This window comes from Chelon labrosus (assembly GCF_963514085.1).
Source record: "Chelon labrosus genome assembly, chromosome: 10".
In the NCBI taxonomy this organism is placed as follows: Eukaryota; Metazoa; Chordata; class Actinopteri; order Mugiliformes; family Mugilidae; genus Chelon; species Chelon labrosus.
Window position 1 is genome coordinate 18,915,766 of NC_140360.1, and position 19,536 is coordinate 18,935,301.

The window sequence follows — 19,536 nt, forward strand, 5'->3', positions numbered from 1 at the left end:
ATACATGCTGTAGGAAGGGAGAAAAATGCTCACCTTGAGGATTTCTTGGTGGTTTTCTGAGGCGTAGAGTCTACCATCTCGCACGATGTCTTCTACGAGCTGTTCATAATCCTCTGAATTCAGGAAAAACACAAAGCGTAATTAGCGCTAGTCATCTTGAGTCGTTTGGAAGACACAACATGCACATCCAAAAACTAGGTACGTAGATTAATCAATACAATACACAGACATAGAACTGGAGAGGCACGGGCCTTTATTTGATAGCTAGGTTTTAAACCCGGGGTGTCAAACATCTGGCATGAATTTTCGTAAAGTGCAAAATTAACGTAGAAGACATTAACTGCAATTTTGCAATAAAAGTAACTGCTGTTCCTAATATGTCCACTGTTGTCCATTGTTATAGTAAGAGTAGCAGACACACAGCATCCAGAGCGAAACAGCAGACAGCAATGTGATTGAATTGTACTTATTTTTCTTAAGAAATTCCAAGTTGTTCATAAAATAAAAGGATAGTTCCTTAAATATAAATGTTTTCATAATGTACTTGTACTTCTTTGCACTAAAAACAAAAGGTGAATTTCTGAGTTGTTGTTATTTATAGGATATTTTGCTGTTTGCTGTTACTGGTCCGGCCCTCTTGAGATCAAATTTGAGCCTGACACCTTGGTGGTGAACTGTGTTGAGATTTAATTCAAACATTCCCTTGTTCCATCTTTTCAGATATGAATATAGGCAGTCTCTTTCTTCTAGATGGGCTCAGAAGCCAGGACTTTTATGCTAATTCATGCCCAGTAGGGCTGCATCGGCACATCAGTGCAATGACCGAGATGTAATGTATAAATACGTTGATTTGCTTTCCAACTATGGTGGCTGCCAGGAGTGATAAAACTTCATTCGACTCTATCCGGGTAGTATGGCAGCGCTGGTGTTCAGTGCTGTTTGCTCAAGCAGTTTGTTTATGTGCCTATAAACCTATAAAACTAAATAACGAGACGGATTTCCATCAATGTGACGTTCTAACTGGGTATTAAATCATAGCCAACACTACACTGCATAAATCTAAACTTTTGTTATGAATAGTCTCATCAGATAAAGAGTTAAAGTTTGAAAGGGTTTCTTCATTGATTAGATTTTATGTTATTACGAGAAACTCTTAGAATAAAAGGGTAATGGGGTAAGTTTAGGTTATCATTTAGTGCTACTCAGTAAATTATTCCAACAAATAACTGACAGATTGTTTGAAAATCCCACTGACAGAACAAACACACTGTGTCGACCACATCTGCCCAACCATTTCCTCGTCCACACTTTTTTGGCTCCTCTGCTTTGTTTAGTTTTTTTCTCACAGCAAACAATTATGAAGAAACGGCAACAAGAAACCGCTGTCTCTGCTCTGTTCACAGACACTTCCCGGTGAGATCGAGTGGTGTATTCAGTGCTCCCTGATCTTACACAATAATCTAAACAATATGTTGTGTTGTAAGTGTGTGTGTGTAAATTAGAGATTAGAGACGAGAATATATGAAATTTCTCCTTAAGTGTGAGATGAAGTCAGATTTAAAATCTTTAAGGATTTTATACTCTTGTAGTCTGCAGACAGTTGAAACTGAATATCTTTGTGTTTTAGACAAAACATTTTCCCTAATTTTATGAAATAGATTATTAAAAATAACAGTTTGTTGCAGATTCTTCGTATTTCTGCACAATATAAAACATATTTTTTATGTTATCCTTTAATGGAAAAAAAAAACAGCAATTGGCCGATGTACTGATGATAATTTATGAATTTTCAAATACTGATAGCAGTATCATTTTTCTATAGTTGTGAATATCATTTCCTCCAATTGGTTGCATGGATGGATATCTGAAGATCAGCTCAAATAAAACCAAAACAGATGTGTTGTTTTTCTTACAGTTCATAGTACAAGCTGTCTAATGAGATAACTGAGGACGTACCATCATAAGTAACGTAGGGGATCTGAAAGCCCCTGGCACTGTTGGCCTCATTGGACTTGAAGTTAATCCAGAGACGCCTGGAGCGAGCTGTGAAGGCGATGGGCCGCTCGTAGGTCTGACACGTCTCATAGGTGGTGATGGACGTAGCTGACCCTTGAAGGAGCACAGGAAGAGCAACAGTGGTCAGATTTACTGGTGCGCTTATAAATCAACACTAAATTCCACTGAAACATCAACCAGAAAGAGAGACACTCACAGTTCTTCCTCATGACCAGCACATCTCCACACTCATCCTCTGAAGGCAGGAAAATCTCTGGCACCACGATAAGGATTTTGCGTTTGCTGGGTGGATTGATGTTCCAAATACACTCCACGTTAGCAGGATAATTACCAGGATAGTTAGGTGACTCAATGTAACCCATGAACTCGCCCATCTCACCACCACAGTGCCTGTCTAGACGTACACAAGCACACCGGATTAGATTCAAGCTCACGTCAAGGAAATTTAACCACACGAAAACAGTAATTTTCATACTCACTCTTGCACTGTGAGACGCTCGTGGCACCATCAAAATCAGTGGTGGTGTTTCCCGGACAGGAGATGCAGTAGTTCTGTCTAAACTCTGTCTGATAGGTTCCCACAGGGCAGCGGATACACCGGTGCACTGTGGTATTGTAGTAATGACCTGGAGAACACTGAACTGTAGGGAAATAAAGAAAAAAAATATTTAAATCAAGAAGTTCAAGAAGAATCAAGAAGAAGTAGGAAGATTATTTGAGCATTATGTCAAAACAAAATCTGACCTTTGACTTCACAGTCATGGAAAGAGCTGGCACCTTCCCGCTTTGTGCTCAGTCCTCCCCCACAGGGGAAGCAGAGGGTCCGTCCCAAATCTGGCTGGTAGGAGCCTTGAGGGCACAGCTGACAGGGTTTGAACCCATCGCTGGAGAAGTACCCTGTTGGACATTGACCTGGATTTGATTTGAAAGAAAAAAAAACGATCAGGTTCGGTAAGGACAGCAGCCCCTCATCGGACTAGATATATATGTGCAACATCGTCCCTAGACTACCTGCACAGGATGAGATATTCCGTGCCCCAACAGGCCCATGGCCATCGCTGCCAGGGCAGAGGTCACAGGCCAGCTGTCCCTCCCTCTCCTGGAAAGTTCCGGGTGGACATTGAACGCAACGCTCCTGCTCGCCGTGGTAGTAAGACCCCGACAAACATCTGACTGAGAGAATATCCAAGACAATTCTGGTCAAAGACGAGCACACACTTAACTTTAATTGATCCAGTAACAACATAAAACAGGTGCATTACAAAACAGTCTTAAAAAACAGTCTTAATCTAAATTGCCCACACTGTATGCACACCATAAGATTACACTCCTTAAATCTAATGCCAGCTGCATTATGCCAGCTGCTCCCATCCGACACCCCCGGTCCAGCTCTCTGGTCTTACCACATCGCCCATTGTCCCTCTCCCAGCCAGGGCCACAGTTCTCCGGAACAGGAGCCGTTTGGGGAAGTTTTTGAGCCACCTCATACTCCAAACCAGCAACCCGGATCAGGAAGCGCTCCTGGTTGATGGACTTCTTCAGAGCCTTGATGTAAGTCTTAACCTGCTTCTCCATGCGCTGTCTCAGGCAACTGAGATTGCAACTCCCTGGTTATGGGTCAATAAATAACAACAATAATAATTAAAATCGCTCAACTGTAGAGTAACTGCACGAACAGCTGTCACAGTTTAGTTGGGATGGCTGACCTGTAGTGTCTCCAGGTTTGACCTCAGCTTCCAGCTCCAAAGTAATGCGCGTTACCTCTTTGTTAGAGGGGTTGCGAGCACGTCGCCCTTTGGCTCTCTTGGAGGAGTCACATTTGAGGTTAACAAACGTTACCAAGCAGTTGCTGCAGGGCTGCCCTCCCCCTGTAGACACAACATATCTCATAATGAATGAGGCATACCCCATTCTGACACCCAGGTCAGAACAACAAATTACGTATAAGGAGAGCAGCGGAGACAAAAGACAACAAGCTGCAGTCTGAGCAGCTTTGAAAGCTAGCAAGAAGTTAGTGTAGTGAGTTATATAGTTATTATGTAACTAGGTGATTCTGCTGTCATTACAGGAACATTACAAGGAAAGGACTGTCCTAAGAGACTGGCAAGATGAACTGATGAATCGTCTCGTAAGAATCCAGCTGCCTCACAAGGCAAATGTGACTTAGAAAAGCTCAAATTATACATTTATCTTTCAGAACTCGTATATGTATAACACAAATGACACAGATGAAGATTAACCTGGTCCTAGTGTGCGCCCCCTGTCCTCCGTCCGGCCAGTCACCTTAGGGTGCAGGTGACATTTGGCGTTTTTGATCTTGAAAGAAGCCGTCTGCTTCACCGGAGGGGCCAAAGTCTCTACAGACAAAGACAGCCAAGTGGGTAGGAGGACACTGAAACATCACAAGGACAAGCACTGCAAAGAAAGCTGTCTGTGCTGCCGTTATTGACACAGTAGTTTATCTGAAAATGATTTGAACCTAAAAAAATAAATAAAATAAAAGCACAAATGGCGGGTAACAAACCTATGCAGCTCTGACTGCTGCTGGAGTTGAGCCTGGCAGGAGACTTCCCTCTGAGTATAGGGATCCCGCAGCTGACAGAGTAGCTGTTATCAGACTCTGCACGAGCAAAATAACTTATTAATACACAGTATTTACACATTTGAATACACGGCGACCGGGGTCCACATACCTGCCAGATAGTGAGCCTTAGAAGCACAGGTAAGAGAGCAGCTCTCTTTCTTGCCCGTCTTGCTGCAAGTCAGAGTGGCCTTTGGTGCCACCAGACCAGGAGCACATTTCACCAGCTCTGAGAGAAAATAAACCCCACAGTGAGTCATACACTCCTTACAATGAGAGCTGAGAGGAACGTTATGCACTGTGTTGAGTGTGTGTCAGCGAATTAGCCACATGGGGGCAGTGCTGCTACATACCAACGCAGTCCTTCCTGTTCCAGTGCAGCTTGTGCCCTGGCGGACAGGTACACTCGTAGCTCCCCAGAGTGTTGATGCAGCCGTATTTGCAACCTCCTCGATTTATGCTGCACTCATCAATATCTGTGAAAAAGGGTGTCACAAAAGTTTTGTGAATAAGTCAACCAACTGCGCGTGCCTACACGGACTCTAAAATTTGAGAGAAGAACAGATTTTACTCAAAACTGGCATCAGAAACATCAAGAGAAAATCCAGTAAAATCACGTTGAGTTAAAGAGAAAACCAGCCTATAACAAAACAGTGCAGCTGTGAAAGGAGTTTCCGTGAGCTCAGTTCAATTGTTCCTGTCAGAGTCACATTCAAGGAAGATTAATGTGTTCGCGTGTAAACAGAAGTGATTTCTTGTTTTGAAGTCACCCACATTCAATTTCATGGTCAAAATTTCTCTGGTCTTCAGGGAGGAAGACTTGTGGTAAGCAGTAAAATATAATCACCTTTTCAAACACATGCTGAGCTAAAACCACTAAAAGCATCCGGGATCCAGATGCAGGCTGGCTGCAATCGATGCCAGACAGAAAATTAGTTTAACCGAGCAGAGCTGAGGATTCGGCAGGCTGCAGACAAGCGACGGAGACACCAGAAGAGAGACGGAGATAATGGCAGTGATAGATGATCTGGCCTGCTGATATGAAATGCTCTTCCTTGTCTGGTTCAATTATTCACCCTGAATAAAAAGAGTCTGCATGCCGCTGCACTCCCCTCAAGAAGATGATGACTTCATCAAGAGCGCTCAGGCGACGTGTAGCCAAAACTGCATGGAAATGTTGTGAGGGACGTGCAGCTTATCCTCCGCATCAAAGCACTCGATTTAAAGGACAAAGCACTCTAATGAATATCTGATGGAAGCGTAGCTCATCTGCCAGCACACTGTTGTTTTGAATTCTTTGTTCCTCCCATACTTGAAATGTAACCAAACAGACCCTCTCTAACATTTCTCCAGATCTCCTTTCCTCCGCATGCTCTTACAGACGAGCGCGGAGACGAGCCAAGCGAAGAAAAGGCTCAACAACTGCTTTGTGTCACGCGGAGGAATTTCAGGATGAGTTGGAGAGTTCGTGGAAATGTCGTCATCTTGAAATTTTAATCAGTTTTTCTGAGCTTATTCATCAACAACTCCCAGGCCAAACAATGAATCCTGATGGAGGTTTTTAAGAGGAATTTTCGCTGAGCGCAATCTGGGCAGCTTTTTCTATATTTTATTATTCCAATAAATCTTTAACTGTTAAGATATCAACTTGAGTCCTGTGTATGTTTTGGGGGATTAAAGAGTCTTTTTTCTTAGATCTATGTACACACATATTTCTCGGTACAACGAGAATCCGTTTCTGTTAAGCTGGTCGGATCAAATGATGTAAATAAAATAAAATAAAATAAAATAAAGTACTTGCATTGTAGTCGTAGTATTTAGTCGCAACGGCTCGGAGTCTATTTTCTTACCAGATAAGCAAAAATGAGCAGATTGTTTTGCTAGCTGAGAGGGAGAATGGCTGGATATACTCTCACTAGGGAAGAATGTTGACAGGCCTCGGCACAATGCTTGACAGCAGGTCAATGACCTAATTGGGTTTGTTTAGGGTGAGTCTATTGTTAAACACTGAACACAGCTTTCTGGGTTGTTTGGCAGCTATATTTCGGCTGATAAACCACACGGGGAATAACATAACCTTGCTTGTGGCCGGGAATGAAGAAAGTACAACGGGGAGCGCCATAAATCTCTGGGGTTATCCAACGGTTCCGACAGCGCTGATGAAAAGTGAGGGGGAAATCATTCATCACCGGCTCTCTCAACAATGGCACAGAGAGTCATTTACGCCTGACCATCCTCTTTCCTCTCAGCAGCTCAGTGTGGCCTGATCACAGTCCATCATGTGAGTAAAAGCCTTACAAATCCAATTCTCGCGCATTTATTCCCTCGGCTGACAGCTAATACAGCTGCCCATGTGGGGAATGGATGCCATGAACCTATTCAACTTTTCTGAAATACTGTATAGTGCTGTATGTAATTCAACAAATACATACAGCAGGTGGATGAAATGAAAGTAGCCCCATTAAATATATAATGAAATCCAACAGCACTGCAATTACCTCTCAGCAAAGCGTTCAAAAAGATGTTATTAAAAGCTGGTTCACTTGAATCAGTGGCATAATATTTTAAATGTCTAAAGACAGTGAGACAGTGAGAAAAAAAAAATATATAGTTGGTGGTAATTGAGATAATGGCAGTAAAGATTTGCATAATGAGCAAGAAAGCCGCTCAGTTATTAAAAACATGAAAGTATACCATATTACTGTCTGAGGGTGTAACCAAGGGCGCTGTTCTGTTTACATGTACAAGCTACCGCTCTCTAAATTCAGTCCATCCAGTTGCAACGTTCCTGATAAGCAGACCTGTCAAACTACACACAAAAACTACAGAGCAAATCACCAGCTCTGTATCTCGACTGCCTATGCCTCTCTATGTCTCAACTACTGTGAGTCCCCGAGGCGCTGGAGACAGCAGCAGATTCTAACTGGTGATACACACTCCATCAAAGCACCACCACAACACCATGATGTGCTCTGGCGGGCCTCTTGGCAGATCTGAAGCGCCCCCACACACGCCTCCTCCCGACACCAGAGGCTGTTTCTCTGCTCCAGAGTACAGTAGCTACCTGGTAATTTTTTGATGGACGTGGTCATACTCAGGCCTGACGAACCATAATTTTCATGACATTATTTCACATTTTAGTCCATTAAAGTGCAGCACAACCTGGCAACCTTTTACATTACTGCCCACTGTAGCGTTGGTCCTTAGATGAATTTCCTCCCTTCCAGGCAGCCACCTGTTTTAGCTCATTTGAGTCCATTTGAAAATCAACTTGCAGAGACTCAAAACTCACTTGTGATGGGCAATCCATCAGAGTGAGCATTTAGATCAATTTTGATTTAGAATGCAGCTGCACGCAGGGATTTTTGTGTTATTCCTAAAGGACGCTGTAGCATGCAGATTTAGGAGTCAGGTGGAGAAAAGATGAACTACACTGAGAAAATTAAGACATGTTAGCACTTACAGTGCTTGGACCCCTAAATATAGGCACATGTACTGGGTCTTGAAGGTTTTGTCATGGACAAATGTACACTTTAGTAAAGTTATAGAAGTCAAGAGCAATCTAAAATTACAGTTCATCCTGAGGGGAACATGAATGTCCTTACCTAATTCCACGGTAACCTACATAACAGTATTTAGGACATTTCAGTCAGAGTCACAAATGCGAACACTATGCCGGCAATATATGGAAAGTCCTATTCATTTTTCTGGAGATATTTTAGACGAGACAAAGTTGCAGACTGACCAGTATTGACATGCCTTGAGGTAAGATGCTATCATTAATACAAAATAACCAAAAAAACAAAATTAAAGTTACATGGACAGTTATTTCGTAAAGTATGGAAATAAAATCTACCATCAGTGCTTTATGTAAGCCTTCGCTACAAATTTAAATTATTTTAACCATCGATGAGCTTTCTAGTGTTGTGCTTTCCTGTTATACATAAGATTAATTAATGGAGGGTTAGCAAAGAGGAGTGGGGTGAATAGGAAGAGGGATTGATGGGTGATTTACAGCCATGGAGAAGGCGTGGGGGGTAAAAGACGTGCGTGCTCACCTCCGCAGTGTGCCAGGCCGTAGAGGACGTAGCCTTTGTGACAAAGGCACTGGAAACTGCCGGCAGAGTTGACACAGAAGTGGTCGCAAGCCCGGTCGAAGGAGCATTCATCAATATCTGTATAGACGGAAAGACAAACACAGTCAAGAACTTCTCAAACAGTCCAACACATCACAACAAAGACCTTTCAGTCTTCAATCAGGGCTCTCCTGTCGTCCTAGCATGGCGTGTTTTCCTGTTTTCGTCTTGTGCATTGTATTCATTGTTTGTAAAGAATTGCAGCGGGTCAAATCACGCTCTACAAAAGTGCCTGTTCAAAGGAAGATGTCTTCTATTTGGTGCTTGGTATAGCGATTGACCCACTGCAGTCACGCAGTTTTCCATTTCAATGCCCTGAAATGAAATTTTCCAAGCATTTTTGAAATAACGAGCGGCCACAGTAGGATTCAAAAGAAAGTCTTCTCTTCAGCTGATAATAGGAGCCGGGGGGCTTTTTTTCCCCCTCTCCCCATATAACCTGCCAATCATTTTCATTTTTCTCATCCATACCATAAGTGATACACACTTGTTAGAAACCCCATAATTATCACATTAAAACAACTGATCATTGTGATGTTTAAAAAATAATGAGAAATATGTCAGAGCGTGAGTGCAGATAGGAAGTCGTCAGTTTTCAGTGTCTGTGGTCTTTCTGATTAGCCTCATCACACCTGCAAATCTACATTTCAACAGCTCCTTCTTGCCTGTCAGCAGACTACTTCTCTTTTTTGGCTTTTCTCCTCTCATGCATCCTGATGGGTTGCTTAAATGTCATGGGCACGAAGACCATAACGACTGATACATGAAGCTGGAGGAGATTGATGACATTTGGTTTTGTTATGATCAAAGTTTCCTTTAATGTCAGTAATAATCTGTGTCAAGCCCGGGCAGCTCATGCTGGGAGAAAATGGGGATGTGCTTCAACTTTGTAGGATGTCTAATTGGCTAATTTAGGAAAGGTTCCCCTGGATTTTCCCAGGAATATCGTGCTTTCATCGGCTCCATCTGAACCTCCTCTGGGTTATGAGGTAGTGCCAGCTGCCATCAAACAGATGACGCAGGTTTTTCAGAGCAATTACAGGAGTTCAGTTAAATAATGGGCAGAAACCAAGAGGACGGACTGAGAGATGTCTGCGCAAACCTTGCATGGTTAAACAGGTTTTCACAAAAGATGCACACGTTCACACTGGGCATAATCCTTCATAGACAGCACAGGTGAACTCAGTCGCTGAGGTTAATACTTGGCAGGCGTGTTGTGTGAGCACCAAGAAGATGAAAATGTACGGAGATTAAAAACTTATTAATTTACAAAGTTGTGCTCGAGCTTTGAAGGAGATCCATACGCCCATGTTCAAAAGTTGGAAAAGCATCAAAATATCTCGATGCTCCACCTTTTTCTAGATAAACAGATCAACTTCTACAAAAATTAATACGATTTACAAGGAACTGCTAAAATGACCACAAATAGAATTTCTGAAATGTAAGAGAACAAGCTCATACAGTACTTGCGGTGTATCCCCTGTGGAGGCCTCTGGAGATTCCTGGGAGCGGTGGTAGATGAGTGCAACATGGGTTGGCACATGCTTTGTGAGGCATTATGAAAGTGACAGTTTGTTGGCATATTAAGGATAAACTTTACTCAAGCACACTTTTAAACGAAGAGTTTTAATACCCTCTGAGAATGAGGCGTGGTAGCCGAGTTTATCCTTCAGAAATGTGGCAATAAGTGACGCCAGGAGCAATTTTGCAACTGATCATTATATTGTTTTGCATTGTGCCATGCTGCAGATTAGATTATGTGCAGAGTGTCAAGACGTCTAGGACTCCTCTCCAGCCCTTATTTACAAGGTAGCCAAGGTGAGGTATGCAGTGGGTGGGCAAGATGACGCCATCATGAGGTGATGTACACTATGTACGAGCAAAGAGAAAACAGTCACGTCGCTGCCCTGCACTCTTAACCTGACTGACAAGGTAAGATGGAAATCACAAATCAGAGTTATCGCAAAGTGTTTCTTCTTTGCTGCCTTTCATTGCCTCCAACGTAACTCAAAACAAAATGGCAAGGCCTCCGGCACAGACGTTTCCACTGGAGAAAACAGTCAGCCACGTCAATGGAACATCTCAGTGGGTGCCTTACTCGGGATTAAAAAGATGAGAAGGAGACTGTGGAGGTTGTCGTGGGCGGAGGAATGCTGACAGGGTTCAGCAGACAAGTCCCATCCTGACGTCTGGGTCATGGTCCACTGAGAGCAGGGAAACACCATGACTATTTAAACCAAGATAAACCCAGAGTTCAGTTTACACATCTCAACACCTCGTGGAGATGGCAAGCGTCTATTTCAGTGTAACAGATACCCAAGAACGCCTTGACACCAAACCAAGAACCAGAAACTATTAACAAAACCATGGCTGTAAATTCGCAGCAGGTGCACCTAATCTGCTAAATCTTTCAACTCGGGATTTGTACTCATAAATAAAAGGCATGATGAAATTATTATAGAGTCTCTAGACGCAGTCATGTCTAGGAAGTTTAAAGGGTTATTTAAAAGGATTTTGCACAAGAAAATCGTTGTGTGAGGACAGGCTTACAATATCTACAGACTCCAATTTAAAAAAAAATTAATACTACTGAATGCTGGCTGCACTGTGTTGTTGCTGCAGCAGTGTAGTAGTGCAATTTCTAAACTATAGAAAATAAATGTAAGCATGTAATAAATTACAAATTATGATCACTATGAGCAGTTAAAGGGGAATTACGGTTTTTTACATAAAAAAAACGATAATTCGCATAAAATACCATCGTTTACTCACCCATATAACTTTGGTGTCATTTGGAGTCGTTCAGCCGATATTTCGATTCCACGTATATCCATATAGTGAGAGTGACTGGGGCACCGAAACGCAGTCTCTAAATAACGCATTATCTGCCGCAAAACTCATTCATTTCACCCATATTTTGTTATTGTACACTAGTGCTATTTCCCGTTGAGTCCGTAGTTACCTGGTATTATCATCCGGGGTCTGTAGATTGACCTACTAACCTCTGACCTGGATGATGTCATCTCTGAGCGCCGCGCACACCCGCGTCGGTTGGCTTGTTTACCTGTAATTTGCTACTGCTAGATTTTTGCAACATGGCTGAATATTTTTCCGATTCTGAGGTTGTAGACGACGACTTTGTTTATGATGGACGTCCTTACCGTTTTGAGCCAGAGTATACGGATGAGGAGCTCGTTGAAAGGAGGATGCGGAGGCAGAGAGAGGAACAGCTGGCCAAAGAACAACAAACCGCTGCACGTCAGCGAATAGATAACAGGTAACTCCGGACTCAACGGGGAATAGCACTAGCGTATCATAACAAAATATTGGTGAAATGAACGAGTTTGGTGGCAGATAACGCGTTATTTAGAGGCTGCGTTTCGGTGCCCCAGTCACTCACACTATATGGTTATATGCGGATCTAAATACCATCCGAACAACTCCAAATGACACCAAAGTTATATGGGTGAGTAAACGATCGTATTTTATGCCAGAAATAAGGTCCAGGTTGTAAAAAACGGTCTCAGATTTTAAATTCATATTAAAAGTAGGTGAGTTTCATGAACCTTTTTTTACTACTCAGACATATGACCTTTAATGACCTTGTTATCTTGCCTTGATTACTGAATTATGGGAAATGTAGGATCTAGAGCTTGCCCCACATTAAGAACTAAAAATAAGGATATATAGTCATAGTCCTTTCAGTATGTCTCTTATAGGTCCCCCAACTCTCAGGAAATGCATTTAAAAACCATGTATAACAATAACAGATGTGCATACTAGTACCAGGCGGCTATCAGAAGAGAAATAATTAAGTTTTACCTTTACCAAGAGGCATTTATTTTGCACTGCTCTTATTCCAAGAGTAAGAAAACAATGTCAGGAATGGGAAGAGAGTCAGACAGGTGACTTAGTAGTGCAGAGTGCGTGTGAACCTGGCAACACCTCACTCAACATTAAGTGAGCTTTATCTCAACCCTTCTCTCCAGACAAAACACACAGCACCAAACAAGGACAACCCTGACAACCCAGCACACGGCTGAGCTGGTTAAGGCACGGTGCCACAGAAAACAAGCGCAGATATACATTCCTACATGCACAGGCGACATTTTGTCAGCTATCCGTGGCATTTTGGCAAAGTAAACAGTTGCATTGTTTGCCTCCAAAAAAGCAAAAGAAAGGCACCACACCAAAAATAGATCTGAGGAGACAAGAAAGTGGTGGCGAAGCGCAGTGACACGGGGTATGTTTTCATTCAGCGCTCAGGCTGTTTGTGCACAGTGTAGAGAGTGGTGTGCTTCAGTGGAGCAATTCTAAACACATTGCATGACATTGATGTCTAGCAGGCTGGATATTGATTGACCACATCAATAAAAAAAAAAGAATAAAGAATTGCGAGTCATCTGTTTTTCCACTCGGAGAGAGGCTGAGCTCGGCTCCACAGTTCTCGCCCGCCTGTCTTCTTTCAGCAGATGTTTCTGTAGTGGCTTGATTTCATCCAAGAAACAGAAGTTTTAGAGTTGGAGCTTTAATTTTCCACACCTGTGTTCAGCCAGGGCAAACTCTTATTTGTTGTGGAGCTAGACCTCATACCTCCTGCTGAGCGATGGCTACCACCAAATATAACCGACAATCAAGCCAGGCCTGGTTTGGCTTCTCTGCAGGCAAGAAATCACTGGGAGCTTATTTTTGTGCCACTAGGAGGGCACAGCTGGTGTGCAGCTCCTACTAGTTCATGTAAAAAATGTCTCTCTATAAAGGTAGAAAAAAAAAAAAAGCAGCTTTGGAGCATTAGTTTTATTTAAGTGGCAAAAGCTAATGAAAGGGGTTACCTACCTTGACAAGTTCTCTCATTGGTTAGCAGCTTGTAGCCTTTCTTGCAGCTGCACTCAAAGCTACCCACTGTGTTTCGGCACACGTGATCACACCCCCCGTTGTTGAGGCGGCACTCATCAATGTCTGTGAACAGAAAGTCCTAATGAGTAGTGGGAACAATCAAATGAAAAATGAAAAGGACAAAAATTTTTATTTAAACCTGTGTGTGAGTTTTTTTGGGGGGGGGGGGGGGGGGTGGAGTGTGAGGTGTGGTGGAAACGAGCTGTGAACACAATTCTAAATAGTTTTCCTTGGTAGCACACAGTGGCCCATTTACAAATCAAGGAGACGTACAGCAACATTAATTTTTTCCTGCTTTTCCTGATCATTTTGAAGATGTTAAACCACTCTAGAGCTAAAAAGAACCGCAGCGTCAGGTCATTCGCTAGCGGTTCATCACCACGTTGAGCTGAAGTACAGCCACTTTTATATAACTTCATAAAAAAGCTGTTAAACCTGAACTGAGAGGTGGAGATATATGTGAACAGGGGTCGTTAGGCTAACGGTGCAAAGTAGTTCGGCTGTACTTGCAAAAACTGGAAATGAGCTTCAGGGAGTTCCTTACTGGCCCTTAGACGGACTAAACCCAGTTTGCGTGTGGCTTTAATGGGCTGCAGCTCTCGCACAATAAAGCCTCGCAGCGGTAAAGTTTCTGAATCATCATTGTCCACCTCCTCCTTCCGATTACTCTGCTTTTATTTCGTGGGGCCGATGCTCAATCGATATGTCATATGTTGGTCACATGTTGATCTTTGCTTTTGATGGTGCTCCCTTCAAAAGCCTTGCTGATTAATTCTTCATCATCATCATCATCATCATCATCATCATAATCACCAATGAGGCGTCTTTCTCTTGAGGGAGTCTTCATCATCTGGTTAAAATAACCGCATGAGAAATGGAATTAAATAATCTGTTCCTTGCTTCATCTTTGTATCCACTCCTCAGAAGTGTGTGGCCTGAAGCGAGCTCCTGTCTTCTTGTGCCAGTGCTGCCTGGGTTTGTTTTCCTCTCGTTTCCTCTCAGACCAAACTAATAGAAGCCAATGTACTTTTATCAGAGTTGTTAGTGCAACATTACGAGCCATAGAAAGCAGACAGATTTCTATCCCAGCTCTTCTGGAAACACAGATTGGCCTCATTCTCTCCCAATTCGCCTACTCCCCGTCAGTAGTGTCTTTGTTTCCCAAATCTGCTAACACGACACAGAGCAAGGTTTGGGAACGATTTAGAAGACAATAAATATAAAACTTTCTCCTGTAGGCAGGTTGCTTGTGAGGTGGATGCTGTGCTCACACTCTCAGAAAAGAGGATGACGATAATGCAGAGGAAACACTGTCAGGAAAAGTGGTGGCATGGCCAAATGTTGCTCAAAATATTCTGCTGGAAAACAGAAAGTAGAGGAGACTGGTGATGGATACAGACACTGTAAGAACAGTGGTGAGTGCAAACCAATCATAGTGTAGTTTATAGAGAGAATATAACTAGTGGAGAAAGATGATACTCTGGGGAAGCAGTGTAAATAACTATTTACTAATTTTATGTGAGATCCAGGCCGAGAAGGAAGCTCTAGTGTCCCTGGCAACACGACAAGCAGGAGATTAATTTGGTGACAGCCGGACAGGTGCAGCTTGAGCGCCGCTTGGAACCGTGGGCGATGGGCGGGTTACCTTTGCAGGTCTTGCGGTCCGGCTGCAGAGTGAAGCCAACAGGACAGCTGCATCGGACTCCTGTCACTGAATCATGACATGTGCTATCGCAGCCGCCATTGTTCACTGCGCAGGTCTCTGCAGGGAAACAAGCACTCATTCAGACAAACTCCACAGAAGAATGCACAGTGGATGGTGACCTAGTTATTTCTCCCAGTCGAAGCGGCATACATGCATACTGGCAACACTGGAAAAATTAGAAGACACACTATTATATGCACCCCATTACAGACCACTCTTGTTTGTGAGGAGATTAGAAGAACAGCAAGCTAATAGATGATCAGTGGTAGAGAGGAATAAAGAGGAAGTAAAGCCAGAACTGTCAGAAATGCAGCAGCTAAATGAGATTAACAGCAGGGGACTGAACAGTTGTTTATGACTAATAAAAGGAAACAGTCATTAGGAAATATTATAGTTAACACAGCCAAACATAGATTGTTCATTTGTACATGTGTAATAACCAGGTGAGCGGAAGCATGCTTCTCATTGGTCAAGGTGAATTTTGACCTCCAAACGTCTTCTGTGCTGTAGGACGTCCATCTCCCCTCCATTATGAAGGTACAGTTTTCACCTCCAGACACATGCAGACAAAGCCACCACATTTTCCCAGTTTTGACAAAACCTCCCAGGCATTTTGGGGGATAAAAAAGCAATTTCAGCTACCTGGCCCAGCGTTGGCTGACTGATCTGAAAAAGGGAGGTAGTCCGTCAAGACAGGAGAGCTGAGGTCTCTTCTCTGGACAGTGACAAATTTCACAGAGGCTTTCATTTTAAGCATCGGTACAGCAGGAATTTGCTCTCACATCAGAGAACAGTGCGTGCCTCACTAGCATTTGGCAGCTTTGAAGAAAGCCCCGAACACTTCAGGAAAAAAAACAAAAAACAAACACAAACAAAGAAAGTCTTTTGTGACCTGGAACAATCACTTTTATTTGCTGTAAAGCAACCGGTCATCTACACAGCTCATCACTTCTCTCTAATGGGCTGTAGGAGGCTGGCTGGCAGGCACCTCTAAAAAGAAGTCAGCGCAGCTGGGCTAGTCTACGACTTCACACTGGCAAGGGGATGGCAGCTCACACGTGGCACTGAAGAGGGAATGCAGCTGCACTGGTTTTTTTATAGACGAGGAACCCTTTGGGAAACACCTAATCCTCTTCACTTAAAACTAAAAGTGCCTGCAGGAGCCATAGGCAAACAAGCTCTTCCTCTCAAATACAGAACGTAACAGTAAAATTAAGTATCAAAGCAAAACAAGCGATGAAATATTATATTATATAGCTGTTTTATGATAGCAGCTCAAAACAGTCCAGTAGATGATGTTGCCTAAAGGCTAAACATGGTGTATCTTTATACCGGGACAAGCTTTTAAATGAAGAGGGAGCTAAAAAGCTAGGGTTACCTGGCCATGAAAAATTACTTTAGCCTGGAAATAACTCATAAACATTGCTTTAAAGGTTGTTTGCCATTAAGCTCTATTTGTGACACTCTTTTAAATCCAGCTGTATACATTTCTATATCATTGGCTTGTTCCAACATCTTCCTGCCGCTATACTGTACGCTGTCATGATTTAGACTGTTTTCCTGGATTTTTGTACCGCTGTTCCTGCAGATTAATTATTGACTTTAAAAGTCATCATTTATAGCAATTGTAAATACATGCTCCTAACCTTATACTCTACATGAGTATTTGTGTTTGAAGCGTGACTGTGCAACTTTTGGAAGAAGAACGACGTCAGCTCTGAAGGTACGGACGCAGCAAACCGCTATCAAAGGACTACTCAGAACAAAGGTCGCCTTCTGTGTCTGGACCAAAATGCTGCATTTGAACACATCGCAAGGATCTCGGCCAATGGCCAGCTGACACATACTGTATGCTCTGTGGCTAAGTGAAAGGAAATAGTTACTATCAGCCGAGAGGCTAGAATGCTAAGAAAACAAGAACCTTCTGTGTGATTCATCATTCATTTTTCTTCTCCTACACAGTTTCTCTAAGCTCAGCAGCCAATCAGTGTGATCTGCCTAACCAGCCACAGGTAGATGGTTAATCAGCTGAAAGCCGGTTTGACTAGCGCCATCAGTGCAGGACACAATACAGTATGACTACTGGATAAAAAAAAAATATTAGTCGGTATGCTGATTTCTGTCACTTTACGGTTCATCACACATAACATATTGAAGTAGCACCAAAAGGGGATTTTCAGATTTTAAAAAAACGAATTATCACATTGTTCACGTGAATTAAATATTGTAGTCATTTGTGACGGATAACAAGTTACACAGGTTCACTTTAATGTACTTCAAAGGTGATATCCTTTCTTTGTGAGCCGTCTCCAATATCCTGTCTGCTACCTGCAGTCTGCAGAACATAGTGATTCTGCCTCTGATCCTTCGCAGGAGAATAGTAGCTGGTGTGTGACACCCCAGCCCCAAACCAGACTTGCGAGTGTAGCACTGTGGGTTCACATAATTGCAAAGTGTGAGCAGAGACAGTTGGCAGACGAGACGATAAGACGGTGTCAGGACTTGCCTCCAAAACGCTTAGTCAGGCAGCCATCTCACCAAACTGTAATGATCATGTGTTAAGAGAGCAAAGAAACATTTTTGACATTATGGTTTTGTGAAGACAGGGGAGGGACGCGCGCTCTGGCATGTGCGTCAGCTTGTGTGTTTTGGATGCACACCAGCCACATCTACAGCACACTGGCTCGGGACGTGCAATTACAGCAACAGTGGGCCGACTTCTGTAAATATTCTCCGAAGTGACTCGCAGGACATTCGGTCTAATGCTGAGCCTCATAGTATGTGTTTCATACAGAGAGGTTCAGACAGTGTACATAATCTTTTAACAGAAGCCACATGATTTCTAGCTGCGGCACTTCTTGATTTACATCAGGACTGTTGACAAGCGGCTTGTCATCAGCCATTTATGACGACCGCAAACTAAATCCATGAAAGGGTGAGCGGACAGGATTCCCAAAAAGCCGCCAGACAGAGTCTCGCTGGGTGTGTTGATCGCTCGGAATAGATGAACTTGGTGGAAAACGTTTTAATATTTAAGGAAATACTGGATATACTTGACCAAAGAGCAAACATGCAGTTAGAATAAGTTCCCCAGAAGGAGTTACCAGATGAAAATCCAACTGAGGCACAGAGGTGAATGCTCTCTCATTAACATAAACCACACAATAAGAATATAAAGGTGCAAATACGATGCTGGATTTGGTAACAATAACAGTAAATCAGGAGACAAACCTGTTAGCAGCATACAGAATATATCTTCCTCCTTATGTTTCTATTTCTGACGTAAAAACAGAAACTAGGACATGAAATCTTGAAATAGGTCAGACTGTTTTATTGTAGCATGTGTGTAACTCAGTGTTCATGTACGTACAGTAGGACCAGCTAGTAACTTAAAACACTACTGTTTCACTTCTTACCTTGAACAGGCTACTCCTCTGAGAACAAGCCTCCTCCCTCAGTCTCTTACATGGTGTAATTAAATCGTAAATCTCTTTGATGTATCAGGGGTTTGATACGTCTTCACAGATTTATGAGCTTATTTTTCCTGGCATCTTTGCCATCTCTATTAAAACACGGCTCATCGTGAAAATTAGGCCGAACTCCATTAGCGATATTATCGAGTAAGGTTTCCACTGTTTCCGCCCCCCAAACACATGGGCTCCATTGTTCGTTTTACTGGAAATGTAGTGAAACTAATTACTTTTGGAAACAAAGTAGAAGGAGAAACTCCCCCGACTGATTATTTTCAGCCTTTCCTGACACAAGATTACATGCGTATGAAAAGGCATGTTGGGAGGGATTCTGTGTTTTATCTTTTGTATGCTGAATCACGGACACGTTATTGGCTCACTCAACGGCGCTAATAGGCCGTGACGATGGAGTTTAGGAACACCATGGCTAGAGTGTTTGAAACAGTGCAGGCTTAATTTCGCTCATTTCAGTCATGTCAAAACACAAATAAAGCCAAAAGTCTTTGGTCTGTCTCTTAAAAAGCCATCACAGTTAAACTGGTGATGTTTTGAAGCAGAGATAAAGACTACTTGAACTTATTCTAATACGTCCTTATTCAAACTGCAATTTCTTTTTATAGTATATTCATGTAAAAATAGTCCATTACAACTACAGCCCTGCATTGAAAGTCCTATTTAAGTGAAGTGTAAATTCTCAAATGTCAAATGACTGATTACGCGAGCGATTTATCA

The 19,536-nt window shown here is 42.7% G+C and overlaps 1 protein-coding gene across 2 annotated transcripts in view; it reads right to left on the reverse strand.

Moving 5' to 3' along the window:
- The window catches only part of scube3 (signal peptide, CUB domain, EGF-like 3), a 69,832-nt gene that overhangs the window by 4,126 nt on the left and 46,170 nt on the right, over positions 1-19,536 (reverse strand). For both annotated transcript variants that reach the window (XM_084553476.1, XM_084553475.1), the window contains 15 exons: positions 15,275-15,391; positions 13,570-13,692; positions 8,656-8,772; positions 4,951-5,073; positions 4,710-4,826; positions 4,541-4,636; positions 4,257-4,373; positions 3,723-3,884; positions 3,420-3,623; positions 3,028-3,189; positions 2,761-2,928; positions 2,496-2,657; positions 2,213-2,410; positions 1,957-2,109; positions 34-113 (listed from right to left, as the gene is read on the reverse strand). In XM_084553476.1, the coding sequence (XP_084409602.1) occupies positions 34-113; positions 1,957-2,109; positions 2,213-2,410; positions 2,496-2,657; positions 2,761-2,928; positions 3,028-3,189; positions 3,420-3,623; positions 3,723-3,884; positions 4,257-4,373; positions 4,541-4,636; positions 4,710-4,826; positions 4,951-5,073; positions 8,656-8,772; positions 13,570-13,692; positions 15,275-15,391 (2,099 nt within the window). The remainder of the gene's footprint in view (positions 1-33; positions 114-1,956; positions 2,110-2,212; positions 2,411-2,495; positions 2,658-2,760; positions 2,929-3,027; positions 3,190-3,419; positions 3,624-3,722; positions 3,885-4,256; positions 4,374-4,540; positions 4,637-4,709; positions 4,827-4,950; positions 5,074-8,655; positions 8,773-13,569; positions 13,693-15,274; positions 15,392-19,536) is intronic.